This window comes from Oncorhynchus mykiss, chromosome 19, assembly GCF_013265735.2.
Source record: "Oncorhynchus mykiss isolate Arlee chromosome 19, USDA_OmykA_1.1, whole genome shotgun sequence".
Lineage (NCBI taxonomy): Eukaryota > Metazoa > Chordata > Actinopteri > Salmoniformes > Salmonidae > Oncorhynchus > Oncorhynchus mykiss.
In genome coordinates, this window is record NC_048583.1 from 23788115 (window position 1) to 23804854 (window position 16740).

Below are 16740 nucleotides of genomic sequence, written 5' to 3' on the forward strand. Positions count from 1 at the left end.
AATTGAACTTTTTGGCAACAATGCAAAACCTTATGTTTGGCGTAAAAGCAACACAGCTGAACACACCATCCCCACTGTCAAACATGGTGGTGGCAGCTTCATGGTTTGGGCCTGCTTTTCTTCAGCAGGGACAGGGAAGATGGTTAAAATTGATGGGAAGATGGATGGAGCCAAATACAGGACCATTCTGGAAGAAAACCTGATGGAGTCTGCAAAAGACCTGAGACTGGGACGGAGATTTGTCTTCCAACAAGACAATGATCCAAAACATAAAGCAAAATCTACAATGGAATGGTTCAAAAATAAACATATCCAGGTGTTAGAATGGCCAAGTCAAAGTCCAGACCTGAATCCAATCGAGAATCTGTGGAAAGAACTGAAAACTGCTGTTCACAAATGCTCTCCATCCAACCTCACTGAGCTCGAGCTGTTTTGCAAGGAGGAATAGGAAAAAATGTCAGTCTCTCGATGTGCAAAACTGATAGAGACATACCCCAAGCGACTTACAGCTGTAATCGCAGCAAAAGGTGGCGCTACAAAGTATTAACTTAAGGGGGCTGAATAATTTTGCACACCCAATTTTTCAGTTTTTGATTTGTTAAAAAAGTTTGAAATATCCAATAAATGTCGTTCCACTTCATGATTGTGTCCCACTTGTTGTTGATTCTTCACAAAAAAATAAAGTTTTATATCTTTATGTTTGAAGCCTGAAATGTGGCAAAAGGTCGCAAAGTTCAAGGGGGCCGAATACTTTCGCAAGGCACTGTATGTTTCCCGAAATTTGCCACCTCGAGCCCCCCACTCCCACTAGAGCCCCCCACTCCCACTATGCTACAATTCTGTACCAAATCAAGGATATTGTAGTCACTTTGCCGACAGATGGAGTTAAACACTGTTAGCACAACTCTTTAAAGGAAAGTAATAGTATTGCCAGCGCACGGTGCTAGGACATACCATGAATCCAAACACCTCAACAACGACTAATAGTAGTAGCACCTTTGCAATAGGCTGCTAAAATAAAAGGAGAAGCAAGTGAATAAAATCAGCATACAACATAAGTGTGACATAATGTACAGTCATTTTCCTGACAACGTAAAAATATGTCGTTCTGCCCCTGAACAAGGCAGTTAACCCACTGTTCCTAGGCCGTCATTGTAAATAAGAATTTGTTTTTAAAACTTGTTTGGGGATAGGGGGCAGTATTTTCACTTTGGATGAATTGCGTGCCCATAGTGAACTGCATCCTACTCTGTCCTAGATTGCTAATATATGCATATTATTATTACTATTGGATAGAAAACACTCTGAAGTTTCTAAAACTGTTTGAATTATGTCTGTGAGTATAACAGAACTCATAGGGCAGGCAATCTTCCAAACAAGAAGTGAAATTCTGAATGTGGGTCAAATTTGACGTCATCGCCCCTTCCTTTCCCAACAAGAGATGGATCTGGTAGCACTTCCTACGCCTTCCACTAGATGTCCTCATTCAGTAGAACGTGGAATGTAGCTTCTGGTGTGAACTTTGACCGAATGGGAGGGGAAATAGTCAAGGTCTTGGCAGAATGCAATTTCCCTGTGGCGCATTTCTCTGTGGGTGCCACCGTCGTTCCATTTGGCTGCAGATGAAAACGTATGATCCGGTTGGAACGTTATTGGATATATATGAAAATAACATCCTGAAGATTGATTCTCTACTTAGTTTGACCAGTTTATTCGACCTGGAATATATATTTTTGAAGTTTTCGTGCGAGTTGTCCTGGACCAGCGTCAGCTTTTGGGCACTTGAGCTGAAAGTGCTAGCAAATGCAGCTAATTGGACATTATGGAACAAAACAACGATTTATTGTGAAACTAGGACTCCTTGCACTGCATTCTGATGAAAGATCATCAAAGGTAAGGGAATATTTATGATGTAATTTCGTATTTCTGTTGACTCCAACATGGCAGAGAAATTTTCGTAACGTTTTTAAAAAATCTGACACAGCGGTTGCATTAAGAACCAGTGTATCTTTAATTATATGTAGAACATGTATCTTTAGTCAAAGTTTATGATGAGTATTTCTGTTATCTGGCGTAGCTTTCTATAATTCCTCCGGATATTTTGGAGGCATTTCTGATCATGGCGTCAATGTAAACCGAGATTTGTGGATATAAATATGCATATTATCGAACAAAACATAAATGTATTGTATAACATGTCATATGTGTGTCATCTGATGAAGATTTTCAAAAGGTTAGTGATTCATTTTATCTCTAATCCTGCTTTTGTGACTCTATCTTTGGCTGGGAAAAATGGCTGTGTTTTTCCTTTGGTGGTGGTCTAAAAAAATATATGATGTGTTTTCGCTGTAAAACACTTTTAAAAATCGGACATGATGGGTAGATGAACAAGATGTTTATCTTTCATTTGCTGTATTGGACTTGTTAATGTGTGAAAGTTAAATATTTCTAAAGAATATTTTTGAATTCCCTGCGCCACCTTTTCAGCTGAATGGGGGGGTGGAGTTCCCCTCGGGGATCGGCTTGCCATAACTTAACTGACTTGCATAGTTAAAGGTTAAATTAAAAAAAATCTTTGTAATATTCTTAAACGGGTCAAAAGGGTCACACGGCTGTTTATCTCTACTACTAATCCACCGTGCTCACGGTAATCCGAACCCAATTGCTCAGATGTGGCACGACCCATTGTCTGTAGGGAACGATTGTCAAAGCAAACTGTTTGTGGCAGATGTCTTTTTTACCTGTCTGGTCACAAATTATTGGTCTGTCAGATATGCATTAAGTTCATAACTGTGCGCCTCGAGAAAAATATCAGAATTTCCTTTATGGTCCTCAAATGACAGAGATGCATATACGGTTTCAGGGATGATACAGAGCACATTTAAGAGCTATTAATCACCAAACTTTCAACTACTAAACACACTGTACAAACGTTGTTGGGCATGTGAGGTCCATACAGTACCTTGCAAAAGTATTCATCCCCCTTGGCGTTTTTCCTATTTTTTGCATTACAACCTGTAATTTAAATAGATTTTTATTTGGATTTCATGTAATGGACATACACAAAATAGTCCAAATTGATGAAGTGAAATGAAAAAAATAACGTGTGCACATGTATTCACCCACTTGGCTATGAAGCCCCTAAATAAGATCTGGTGCAACCAATTACCTTCAGAAGTCACATAATTAGTTACATTGCACACAGGTGGACTTTATTGAAGTGTCACATGATCTCAGTGTATATATACACCTGTTTCAAAAGGCCCCAGAGTCTGTAACACCACTAAGCAAAAGGCACCACCAAGCAAGCAGCACCATGAAGACCAAGGAGCTCTCCAAACAGGTCAGGGACAAAGTTGTGGAGAAGTACAGATCAGGGTTGGGTTATAAATAAATATCCAAAATGTTGAACATCCCACGGAGCACCATTAAATCCATTATTTAAAAATTGAAAGATTATGGCACCACAACAAACCTGCCAAGAGAGGGCCGCCCACCAAAACTCACGGACCAGGCAAGGAGGGTATTAATCAGAGAGGCAACAAAGAGATCAAAGATAATCCTGAAGGAGCTGCAAAGCTCCACAGCGGAGGTTGGAGTATCTGTCCATAGGACCACTTTAAGCCGAACACTCCACAGAGCTGGGCTTTACAGAAGAGTGGCCATACAAAAGCCATTGCTTAAAAAAAATAAGCAAACACATTTGGTGTGCTCCAAAAGGCATGTGAGAGACTCCCCAAACATATGGAAGAAGGTACTCTGGTCAGATGAGACAAATGTTTGCTTTTTGGCCATCAAGGAAAATGTCTGGCACAAACCCAACACCTCATCACCCCGAAAATACCATCTCCACAGTGAAGCATGGTGGTGGCGGCATCATGCTGTGGGATGTTTTTCATCAGCAGCGACTGGGAAACTGGTCAGAATTTAAGAAATGATGGATGGTGCTAAATACAGGGAAGTTCTTGAGTTTGTCTTCCAGAGATTTGAGACTGGGACGGAGGATTATCTTCCAGCAGGACAATGACCCTAAGCATACTACTAAAGCAACACTCGAGTGGTGTAAGGGAAAACATTTAAATGTCTTGGAATGGCCTAGTCAGAGCCCAGACCTCAATCCAATTGAGAACCTGCGGTATGACAAAGATTGCTGTACACCAGCGGGACCCATCCGATTTGAAGGAGCTGGAGCAGTTTTGCCTTGAAGAATGGGCAAAAATCAGAGTGGCTAGATGTGCCAAGCTTATAGAGACATACCCCAAGAGACTTGCAGCTGTAATTGCTGCAAAAGGTGGCTCTACAAAGTATTGACTTTGGGGGTGTTGAATAGTTATGCACGCTCAAGTTCTGTTTTTTTGTCTTATTTATTGTTTGTCTCACAATAAAAAAAAAATATGTTGCAGTGGTAGGCATGTTTAAATGAAATGATACAACCCCCCCCCCCCCCCCCAAAAAAAAAAAAAAAAATGTAATTCCAGTTGAAAGGCAACAAAATAGGAAAAATGCAAGCCACTGTACCAAATCTCCCTCCCTCCACAACAGCAGGAGACTTGCGTTTACATTCTAACTTGGACTGGGAAGTAGTCTTTGACAGGATATTATAAGCTTTTATAAGCTGCCTTGTTTGGTTTAGCAGCAGCTGCACTTCCGTCACTTTCTTGATTTAATAATTCTTAATTGACTCACAGTGGTCAGTTGCTGTGACATCATCAAATGGATTTACCTCTAATTGTCAATGAAACCCATTGGCTGCTCTCGACAGAATACAGTGGCTTGCGAAAGTATTCACCCCCTTGGCATTTTTCCTACTTGGAAAAACGGCTGTGGGGGTGAATACTTTTGCAAGGCACTGTAAACTGCCCTCGAAGTATGCAGTTTAAGCTGCATTCTTTGTATGAAATGGGGTATACAAATCAATTAATTATTTATTGTAATTATTATTCAGGTGTGTTTTGAAATGTTTCAGTAAGACATGGGACAGAATGCTGAGGGATAAAGTTGGTTTAAAGAGGGATGTTTGCTGATAATTGTTTCTCATTTCTTCCCCTCAGAAAATGCTCCTTAAAAAGAACTGTGGTGGGAAAACACGGGCCATAAAGATTCAGGTGAGTTTAGATGAATCTTCTGGTCCCCACAAGGATAGGAAAATTTGGGCTCCCGAGTGGCACAGTGGTCTAAGGCAGTGCATCGCCGTGCTAGAGGCGTCACTACAGACTCTGGTTCAATTCCAGGCTGTATAACAATCGGCCATGATTGGGAGTCCCATAAGGGCTAGTGCACAATTGGTCGTTGTAAATAAGAATTTGTTCTTATTTTTTGTTAAATATAGGATATAAAAAATTCAAACACAAACACACGGAGTCCTTATCCTTTCAAACCAAGCGATAATACCCAGTCAAGCTGGCCGTGTCCATTAAAGTCGCGATAAGACTGAGGGATCATACAGCCCCGTGAACAAGTCTGTCTCGCTACACTGTTGATGCCCCTCCAAATGCATGCTGGGATAGAATCTGACACCAGTGTCATGTAAAAAATACTCCATGTGAAGGCTTATTATTGTGAACATTTTTACACTTATGATTGCCTGTGATTGTGACATGAAAGTGTGAAAAAGCTCATGGCTTGAGAATTCTCACTGGTCAATTGCTTCTGCTTCATCTTGTTGCTTAGGTGGATAACATCAGTGCCTGATTGAAATTGACACTTAACTTGAATAAATAAGAAATTATCACTTTTTAAATATATTATTGATTATTTTGCTATTCTGTCGGGGCTGGCTAGCTAGCTAGCGTCGGGTAACTTTAGCAACTGGTCAGAATGGTGCGAGTTTATGCGTTAGCATAGCGATTTAGCCACAAACCTGTTACCTAGTTGTGAAAACTGTGTAGATGGCTGAGCTCGTAGCAGTGCCACTGCACTTGTGCGGATCGCTCTCCTCTCACCCACATCTCCACTACAGTCACTTTGATTTGACATTGTTCAAATATGTTATTTTGATAACCAAATGTATTGATCTAGCCAGTTGCCATTCTGTCCATAATATTATATACCAGCTCGCTGTTTGCATGACCACAACTAGCCCTGACGTTCCTTATGCAGTCAAGAGTATGTGACCGCAACCCACCGTCTTTCAGACTTAACAATAGTCTACCATGGTTGCCTCTGCTGGAGCAATCCTTGAATGGAAAGTAAATACAAATAAAAACATTTGTGGTAAAGCCAAGTAATCATCTATCAACCATTGAGGTATATAGCTTGCTATGGATCAACACTACGATGATTGCCATGGTAGTACAATTTCACCAAAATCATCTGTTAAAGTCCTCTCATTTTATGTTACAAATGACCTTTACTGGCGTAATGTGGAACTGAAGACTCAACTTTGTTGTTTTTTCCAGGTTTGTCTCGATAATGCCATGGAGAAAACAAGACCTTCCTTGGTGTCCTTTGTTAGTCCATGGCCATATGCTTAATTAGTAGGTTGATTTTATTTCAGGTTATAAGGAACACATTACAGGCTATCTGGAAGAAAACTATTCATCCTGGCAGGTATCAGACCAAAAGCAAAAATGTACATGAACATTTCCCATGTCTCATAATGATCTGCTGTCTAATAGCTGTTATTGATGACACTAGATAAGTCAAAGATGAAGTGTATTCTTGCTGCCTAGGCAAAAAAAACTGTCTAGCTATAACAACAGCCCACCCCAATACAATGTGTCATGCTTTTACTGTTACACTTACCCACTGGACCAGCTTAATGTTAGGTTAATGACAGCAAACAACAACACTGAAATATGTGACCGTTTTTTATTTAAAGGGTGGTGGGGGAGGAAGAGAATACATTCCCCAATTTAACACAAAACAATAACAACAAAGCCAAAAGACATGAATAATACAATTCAAAAGTTTTTTTTAAATTTACATCTGCTTTCCTTATGTCTTCAAACAAATTATTAAATCCCTCTGCTCATACTAAGACATATTAGTCAGGCTTGAAGCCATGACTTCCAAGAAATGTGTAAAACTCCAACTTAGTATTGCTTGTGAAGAATATCAGGAAAAACTAACATAATAAGTTTTTAAACCTAGATATTACTAATACAAGCAAGAGGTAGAATGTGGTGAGACCATGTGGTGAACAAAAAACTGAAAATGCGATCGTAAAGGAGGCAAAAGTATGATGAAAGTAATGACACAGTGAGGATGAATGAAGTGAATGACCAGGGATGCAGCAAGGACACTTAACGCCCAGGAGAGGCAGAGCGGTTGGGCACAGGATCAGGCTGCTCCTCCGAATGGACTGTGGGGTGGTCTGAGAAGAGGACAAGACCTAACGCTGCCAGAGCTTGTGCACGCTAGGACAAACAACGATGCAAACAGTGAGTGGTATTCTAACACAATTACGTTTAAACACAACTAATGAAAGTAAATTGTAGGGATGGGATCAGGGCAACATTGGAAATTATGGAAAATATTCCCTTTTTAGGGATAAGTCCATTTCAGCTATGTATTTACCCTACAATTTAGTGGGCTTCCACTTTATCTAAGATACGACTAATTAAATTGGCTATTATCATGAGGTATGAAATCATGTCAGCTGTATTGAAAGTACTGAAACTTGTCTGCCACACCTGATTGAAAAGAGCGGGGCAAATGTCAGCTCGCCACACCTTTGCCAGCGTCCCTGGCTTCTACACTATTTTGCTATCTACAGTGGTGCTGCCGTGTCAACAACCCCATTTTAGTTTTTGGCCTGGCACTACACAGCTGACACAAATTATCAACTTATTATGGTTAGAACGTTGGGCCAGTAACCGAAAGGTTGCTGGATCGAATCCCAGAGCTAACAAGGTAAAAGAAATCTGTCGTTCTGCCCCTGAGAAAGGCAGTTAACCCACTGTTCCCCGGAAGACGTGAATGACGATTATGGCGGCCCCCCGCACCTCTTGGATTCAGAGGGGTTGGGTTAATTGCAGAAGACTCATTCAGTTGTACAACTGACTAGTTTTCCCCTTTTCCCATTATCAAGCTTTGATGATTTCAAACAGGTGTGCAGCGCTAAATTAAAAACAAATGTGCACCCCTTTGGGTCCCCAGGAACAGGGTTAAGAAACACTGATCTAAATATTCTTGACAGGTTCTACAGATGGGTGTTTACCTTCTGGGTATCTCTGCCTGTCGCACCTCCAACTTATGTCAGCTACAGGATAAACAAAAAAAATGGGTAGAGTTTAAGACATGCAACTTTTTCATGAGACATGCTACATGTATAATGGCAATATGAAGAACAATAGGTTTGGCAGTGCTGACAAAGATTGGGGCAGAGCGATTCCCCTTGCTGCCCTAAAAGCAAGGAACAGGGATTTGAATTTCATGCACACTGCCGATGGGAGCCAGCGAAGGGAGTTTTACACAGTTGGCTAGGGGTTGTTGTTATCTGTGACAGAGCCTTGGAGCAGGCAGCCTTTCCAGGCAGGAAGAGCAGCTTCTCTTGTCAATGTTGAGCTTGACGTGGTAGGCTAACATCCAATCTGCTAGACATACAAAGTTGGTTGTCTTATTATCTGGAGGGAGGACAGAGAGACACAATAAGGGTAACTCAGTGTAACTTAGTGTGATTGGTAGAGTCTCAACACTTATGTCCGGTCCCAAATCGCTTCCTACCCCTCCCCTTGGCCCTAACCATTTGTTTCTGTAGCTCTGTAAGGTGTGAGATCCATAATTGCAGTGCTTATAGCCTACCTGCCAAGACCCTACAGATCTGCAAACATCGAGGGGATAGGACCAAGGGGGAGAGAGTGATTTAGGACTGGTGGAGGGAGCATTTTAGGAATGGCTTTACATTGACACAGTACCTAGCTGCTAGTTGGTAGATGCAACGATGATATTTAGCTGACCAGCAATCCTGCCTTGTGTAGGGTTTCTGGAGGTGTATTAGCTGGCTATAAGCCTAAAAAGTGTCTTCATTTTAGGAAATCTCCCACTGACAACTATGACTAGCTAGGATCATTATATTAGCATAGCTAACATTTAATTAATGAAATAAGCATTACTAGCAAGCTAGGTGAAAGTTGTTTATACTTTGTCTGAAAAAGAGCTTTACATTTGTTCATTTAGCTAAACAAGCAAGATACAACTGCACACCTGAGAACAAGCCAAATCAACCAGCTGACAACTTATTACGCTAGCTCGCTAACGTAGGGAGGGAGGGTGAGACGAGACATCCAAACTAGCGCAGCCATCTACACAGGAGTGTTCACAACAAGCTAACAGGCTTGCAGCAATCGCAATGTTAACACACAAATGGCTAAATCTCGCCATTCCACCCAGTTGCTAAAGTTACCCGACAAGTGTCGGTGTAATTTTGTTATAAGTGTGAAAAAGATCACAGTCAATCATAATCATTGATTGTGAGCTATTTCACGCTGTGAGCTTTTTTAAATGTTAACCGGCACTGGTTTCTATGACCCTCTGCTACAGCCACTATGTCTACTCTAACAAGAAAGCAGAAACTCTATATTAAACAGCAAGCAATTATCCTTTCATCACAGCTTAAAACTTACAATTGACTTCCCTTTAGGTCCGAAATTACTATATACTGTCATCACTGGGCATTGTTTATTTCTGAACCAAGGGTTTTTTTAAGGCAAGTGACACTAGTTAAAGGATATTAAATTGCAATGGCTCAGCGAAGATGCAAGCTACATACACTAGCTCTAAAAATTATCTCAGTGCTGAGACCACTCTAGGGTGTTTTTGGAGCGCCATGTGTCACCAGCAGGGTAAGTGTGTGTGGGCCACGGGTTGTGTAAGTGGTGGGGGGAGGCAGGCTAGGCAGCTCGAGTTGAGTCAATGGCACATGGGCATTTTGGCACAAACCAGCACAGTCCAGAAGGATGCATAGAGTGTGGCGGGAAAGTGACTGGATTCTCTGTGGGGATTGCAAACACACGTTTATGACACACCATTAGTGTCAGCACAGACACACTCGGGTTACAATTTTGCACTCATAGGCTAACCCTTTCTATGTGGTTGAACGCTACTTTTGCTGTGTCTAAGCTCTGACTGAAATAAATAATTGAAGCTCATCTTTCAAAGTGGTAGAAGAAGAGGAGAGATGGAGGAGTGTCTGTGGTTACCCTGTGGTGTATCACCAGGGATGAAGTCACTTTCCATTTTTAGCCCGACGGGCTGCTCTGTGTTGTTGTTCATGATCTCCTCCTCTCATTGTTGTTTTTGTTGTTAATGATGACTCTTGGTAATGGTTATTTTCCAGACACAGCATTTTCTAGTACAGTATAGATCTTTGGAGCGATTTTGGGGATGCACGATGCTTTCTTTCTCTCTCCACCTCTTGTTACTTATGTTCTTCCTCTTCACCACTCTCTCTCACCCTCCCTCCTCCCCGTGCTCGCACTCCTTGCTACTCTCCCCTTTAACTCCCCCTGCACGTCTCTTCTCCCTTTCTCCCTGCCTCTGTCTTTCTCTCTTGCTCTTTCGCCCTCCTTTTTTCTCCATTAACCTAATTCTCTCTCTCTTTCCTGGCATGGAACCAGGAGAGACACTAGATTTCAGGATGCTGTGTATCCCTGGAAATAATAAGAATTAATGTAAACAAAACATGTCTTGTCCCAAAAAAGTGGTCTCTTGGCAAAACTTACCCCAGGTATGGGGTCAGTATAGGGACAGGGTAATTTGAGCAGTCTTGAGATAACTGGGTGATGGTAGGTAAAAGGTTTTGTTCGTGGCAGAGGAGGCTGGTGGGAGGAACCATTACAACGAGCCCGTTCTATAGCTCCTGCCACCAGTCTCCTCTGTTTCATGGAATGGGGGTGTGGTATATTGTATATCTTAAATGTATTCCTTCATGCAGATATAGATCTCTGTTGAGACGTACCCTTCATTTCTTGACCAGTTGTCTGGGACAGGGATATGCCAATTCATAGCAGCCTCAAATGCAGAGATGTTGCCTAAGTCCATGAAACTGGTTCGTGTGATTCTTAATATGTTTAGCAAGCTCAGACTCCATGTCATCAGAGCCTCTCTTTTGCACAGGTACAGTGCATTCGGAAAGTATTCAGACCCCTTGACTTTTTTCCACATTTTGTTACGTTTACAGCCTTATTCTAAAATGAGGGGAAAAAATTATTTCATGCAATCTACACACAATACCACATTAAGTGAAAATGGGTTAAGATTTTTTATTTACTATTACATTTTTTTTTTAAGTATTCAGACCCCTTACTATGAGACTCGAAATTAAGCTCAGGTGCATCCTGTTTCGATTGATTGTCCTTGATGTTTCTGCAACTTGATTGGAGTCCACCTGTGGTAAATTCAATTGATTGCCATGATTTGAAAGGCACACACACCTGTCTATATAAGGTCCCACAGTTGACCGTTCAAGTCAGAGCAAAAACCAAGACATGAGGTCGAAGGAATTGTCTGTAGAACTCCGTGACAGGATTGTGTCCATTCACAGATCTGAGGAAGAGTACCAAAAATATTCTGCCGCATTGAAGGTCCCCAAGAACATAGTGGCCTCCAAAGAAGTTTAGAACCACCAAGACTCTTCCTAGAGCTGGCAGCCCGGCCAAACTGAGCAATCGGGGGAGGAAGGCCGGTGAGGTGACCAAGAACCTGATGGTCACTCTGACCGAGCCAGAGTTCTTCTGTGGAGATGGGAGAACCTTCCAAAAGGACTACCATCTCTGCAGCACCCCACCAATCAAGCCTTTATGATAGTGGCCAGACGGAAGCCACTCCTCAGTAAAAAGCACATGACAGCCCGCTTGGAGTTTGCCAAAAGGCAACTAAAGACTCTCAGACCATGAGAAACAAGATTGTCTGGTTTGATGAAACCAAGATTGATCTCTTTGGCCTGAATGCCAAACATCACGTCTGGAGGAAACCTGGCACCATCCCTACGGTGAAGCATGGTGTTGGCAGCATCATGCAGTGGGGATGTTTTTGAGCTGCAGGGACTGGGAGACTAGTCAGGATCGAGGGAAAGATGAACCAGAGATGCTTGATGAAAATCTGCTCAGGACCTCAGACTGGGGCGATGGTTCACTTTCTCTGGAGAAACCTGAAAATAGCTGTGCAGCAACATTGCCCATCCAACCTGAGAGAGCTTGAGAGGATCTGCAGAGAAGAATGGGAGAAACTCCCCAAATACAGGTGTGCCAAGCTTGAAGCGTCATACCCAAGAAGACTCGAGACTGTTTTCGCTGCCAAAGGTACTTCAACAGTCCTGAATAAAGGGTCTAAAAACCTGTTTTTGCTTTGTCATTATGGGGTATTGTGTGTAGATTGTTTTTGTCCATTTTAGAATGAGACTACAACATATCAAAATGTGGAAAAAGTCCAGGGGTCAGAATACTTTCCGGATGCACTGTACATGTTCATTTTCTTTTTTGTCAATGTACCTCGTCAGTATCATTTTTTCATCCCTTGCTGCTGCTCAAATGGACTCTCAAGAACCTCAAGGGGAGCTAGACCCATGATTGTTTTACGTTTCAATAAGCCAGCAGCATACCACCCTGCATACCACTGCTGGCTTGCTTCTGATACTAAGCAGGGTTGGTTCTGGTCAGTTCCTGGATAGGAGACCAGATGCTGCTGGAAGTGGTGTTGGAGGGCCAGTAGGAGGCACTCTTTCCTCTGGTCTAAAAAAATATATATATCCCATTGCCCCAGGGCAGTGATTGGGGACACTGCCCTGTGTAGGGTGCCATCTTTTGGATGGGATGTTAAACGAGTGTCCTGACTCTCTGAGGTCATTAAAGATCCCGTGGCACTTATCGTAAGAGTAACCCCGGTGTCCTGGCTAAATACCCAATCTGGCCCTCAAACCATCAGTCACCTAATAATCCCCAGTTTACAATTGCCTAATTTAATCCGCCTCCTCTCCCCTGTAACTATTCCCCAGGATGTTGCTGCAAATGAGAACGTGTTGTCAGTCTACTTACCTGCTAAAATAACGGATAAATAAAATAAAATACGGGGCATGATGTAACAATTGTCTGTAACATAAAAATCTTGAGTTCAAATGCATGAGCTATTGCAAAAATACTATGCATATTATCACAAAAACTGATTTATGTAATCATTTGTATTGGGTATGGTGGCCATTGGCTCAACTTACCCCAAGGCAAACAATTTGACTATTAGCCGACACAACTACAACAATGCACTTTCATGCTAGGTTTAGGATTTCATTTTGAAGCTTGTCAAGACACCAACTGATGAACAAAACAATCTTACAACGATCTACTTTGGTTTAGACTTCTGACTTTGTGAAAGTCTGTTTTTTGGACAACTTGTTTACCACTTTTTCCATGTGGTTTCTTCCTTCAGACTCCATTTTGTTTATGCTTTCCTAGTAACAAGGGTTGGCTTAACTAACCCTTCACCTCAATTTACCCCACTCTCCCCTACTCCTGAAACTTCAACTCTGGGGTGGGAGAGAGTAGGAGGAGGTGGAGAGAGCTCTTTCTCAGGGATGTAGCCGCCAAGAGCAGTGTCTGGTTTCAGCCCCCGAAGAGGAGGTGGAAGAGAGAGGGGGGGATTGTGAGTGGAAGAGCAAGTTCGAGACAGAGGGATGCAGAGCTGGATGAAAGACTCCTGTTAAGAGGCGTGAGACTGGCAGCACCTCAATGTGTCCATTTAAAGTTAGTGTTATCGTGCTAGCTGGCAGTATTAGTGTGCTTTGATCCAGGCTCAGGTCAGGATACGGGAGTGAAGAGGAGACAAATTACATCTTATTAGAGCTGCTGGTCAGAAAAACTTACCCAAAGGAATTGTAGAGCAGAGCTTTGTTTAACTTTTAATGCACTTTACACTTGATGTGGAAGTCAGCACATTACAGTAACAGCATGTACAGTATATTGAGGTGATGGAGAAGGCAGAGAAATATGATACTGAAGGGATGTTTGGTGGGGTGGAGAAATGGGTTCAGGTTGAGAGAGGGATTAAAAGAGAGGCAGGAGGATGATGAAATGATAGAATGAATCGCACAAACCCCAGACTCTCTCATTTTACTCTGTTTGCCCTCTATCCACGGAGGCCAGTTCCTGATTACAGTGTGTGGGGCCTTGTGATACTGTAGGTCAATCTTTCACCCTAGAACTTCCACTACCCCCCTGAGTAGGCCGGAGAAAGTGCTGCCTCACTGCCAAATTACACAAAGCAATTTCCTGTCGAGGGGAAAACGACTTGGGCTAATTTTAGACATACCCTGCAGTCCTTCACAACAGAGAAGAGTGAGAGTCCTGCCCAGGGCTCTGTACAGTATGCAGTGGAAGAGTGTTATGTCACTAGCCCTGTTATGAATATAAAGTCTCACTGAAAATGTAGAAATGAAATATCATACTTTTCCATTCAGTTCTCTTCCTGCATGTCTGTGGTTTTGGTTACATTTGTCATTCACTTGCAGAAATATCAGATATACTTAACAGGAATGTTTCAGTTCTTGGCGTCACTATTCAAAGTCACTAAAGTAATTGTTCTAAGCTCAGTTGAAGCAGATTTTAGTGAGAAATTGAGTTTCAATTATTGCTTTATGTACCCTATCTGCAGTTATTCTGGATGCAATGGAATGATTACCAAAGTCGTTCCAGGGTATCTCCGTGGCATAGGGACAACTCGGTGTAAATGGTTGCCTTAGTTTCTACCCCATCCAGACTAGTTGAATGAAAGGGCTCCATCCCATAAATAGTTATCTTCTGCCTACTGTGAATCTTAGCTCTTTAAAGAGGGCACCAGCTAGCATCACATTAGCCTCTAACTCTGACCTAGCTACAGTAGGGGTGGCTGACCAGTATATTACCACTAACTAATGCCTAGGGAAGCAGGGTAAGCCCTGCTCTTTCCATCTACCCAGAATCATAGAGGATTAAAAAACAGATTAGCCAAAACACTAACTATTCCTTCCTTTGGTTAACCATACTGTCTCTTTTTCTGTCCACAGAACTTGACTGGCACTCGCCCTCTACCCAGGTATGCCTACGATCCCTCCATTTTTGCCTTCCGGTCCCTCAGCACGGTCCCTCCTTGCAGTCCACTGACTCCGTCCGAAGACCGCCCATGTGTGTGAGGGGATAACACCAACAGACCCCCCACACACTTATTGACCGTATAGGAGACCCCCAGGCTATAACTTGTCTCAGCTTTGAAGATGAGACTGTGCTAAATAATGAGTAATAATGGCCGATAGGATAATTTGACAAAGCCAATGTTTGAAAGGTCAATATTGTACTCTCAGGTAATCCCACTCTGTCAAGTCATGCTCTTGCTCGGACAACTGCTCAACAAACACAAGCATCTAATACACCAAGAATGGGGTGATCTTAACCCTGATATTGAATGATGATGTGAGACATGCAGATTGTATGTACTGGGGAATGATAAGGCTGCAATAGAAGTCTCTTTGAAAATACACCGCTTCACTCAAGCTCTTAGTTCCAAGGACACTTCAGATATTTCATACATTAACAGCTGTCTTTTGGATGTCTGTTCAGAAAATGGACTTCACTATCAAATATATTTTCAAAGGACAACACAAGCATTGGAAAGCGTTCAGACTACTCCGATACAGTTCTCTTGTGAATATAAAATGCATCTTGATGACAATCAAGGGTCAATCAAACTCAAGACAGGTTCATTTTCTAGACTGGAAAAAGCTCATTAGGACCACTCATTAACAGAGGGGTTCTTGATACATTGCAAGCTGTACACTGCACAATACATGTAGAGTCGATTTCTTTGTGTGTATCAACCAGTTAGAGGGAAACTGGCCTGACAATCTGTCCTAATACACATGAATAGGTTGTGGTGACAGAGGGCATCCCTGACACATGCAGTCATTTGAAAGTAAAGTAGATGTCTGTCTGCATTACTATTTTGTGGATGTTATTTGAATTGTCCAGGTAATAAGCTACTACGGCATGTATGATCGTAGTTTGCGTTAACCTTAAAACACTTAAAACATTTTTTTTTGCTTCAACCTGTCTGAGTTTGATTTTCACTGTAGAGGAAAACCATTGTCCTCTTTTCCTGCATGCATTTCACTGTGCTGAGGTGTAGAAAAGAACAGTATGTAAGCATTTAAGGGAAGTATAAGAAATCTACTAGAATGACATGAGATTTCTAACCCATACCTTCTTTTCTTGTATGAGACAACCAACATTATGCTTCTGAATGACATTCCTGATGGATTGAATGTAAAACTGAAAGTAGTCAACTGTAGAGTCGTTATGCTAGGGTAATCAGAGGACAGATATGAAAAACCTTTTCTCAAGTGACATGACAACCTATTTATGCATATGAATGTATACCGTGATGGACATGTTGAGCTCAAAACAGTGTTGTCACCGTAACCAAGCTCTTCTAAAGTGACTGCTGTGATGTTTCTGTGTCCCTCGCATTATTTCTGAACAAATAAACGCCCTGTGGCCTCTTGATTCTTAGGAGTGATTTTTATTTTTACATTTCTACATTTGCGTCAATATACAATATACAGTGCATTTGGAAATTATTTAGACTCCTTCCCATTTTCCACATTGTTACAGCTGTTTTCTAAAATGCATTCAAAATGTTCCCTCATCTACACACAATACACCATAATGACAAAGCAAAAATAACCCTACGATCGCTGACAGTGCTCCTCTGTGTAGATGGGAGAACCTTGCAGAAGGACAACCATCTCTGCAACACCCCACCAATAAGGCCTTTATG

The 16740-nt window shown here is 41.9% G+C and overlaps 1 protein-coding gene across 5 annotated transcripts in view; it reads left to right on the plus strand.

Moving 5' to 3' along the window:
• The window catches only part of LOC110497479, a 45065-nt gene extending 28593 nt beyond the window's left edge, over positions 1–16472 (plus strand). For 3 of the 5 annotated variants that reach the window (XM_036954469.1, XM_036954468.1, XM_036954470.1), the window contains 2 exons: positions 5052–5105; positions 14975–16472. In XM_036954469.1, coding sequence (XP_036810364.1) covers positions 5052–5105; positions 14975–15100 — 180 coding nt within the window. In that variant the 3' untranslated portion in view covers positions 15101–16472. Of the gene's footprint in view, positions 1–5051; positions 5106–6398; positions 7383–14974 lie in introns of all 5 variants that reach the window. The other 2 variants (XR_005037681.1, XM_021573600.2) reach the window with 2 other exon arrangements.
• Positions 16473–16740: the final 268 nt, after the last annotated feature.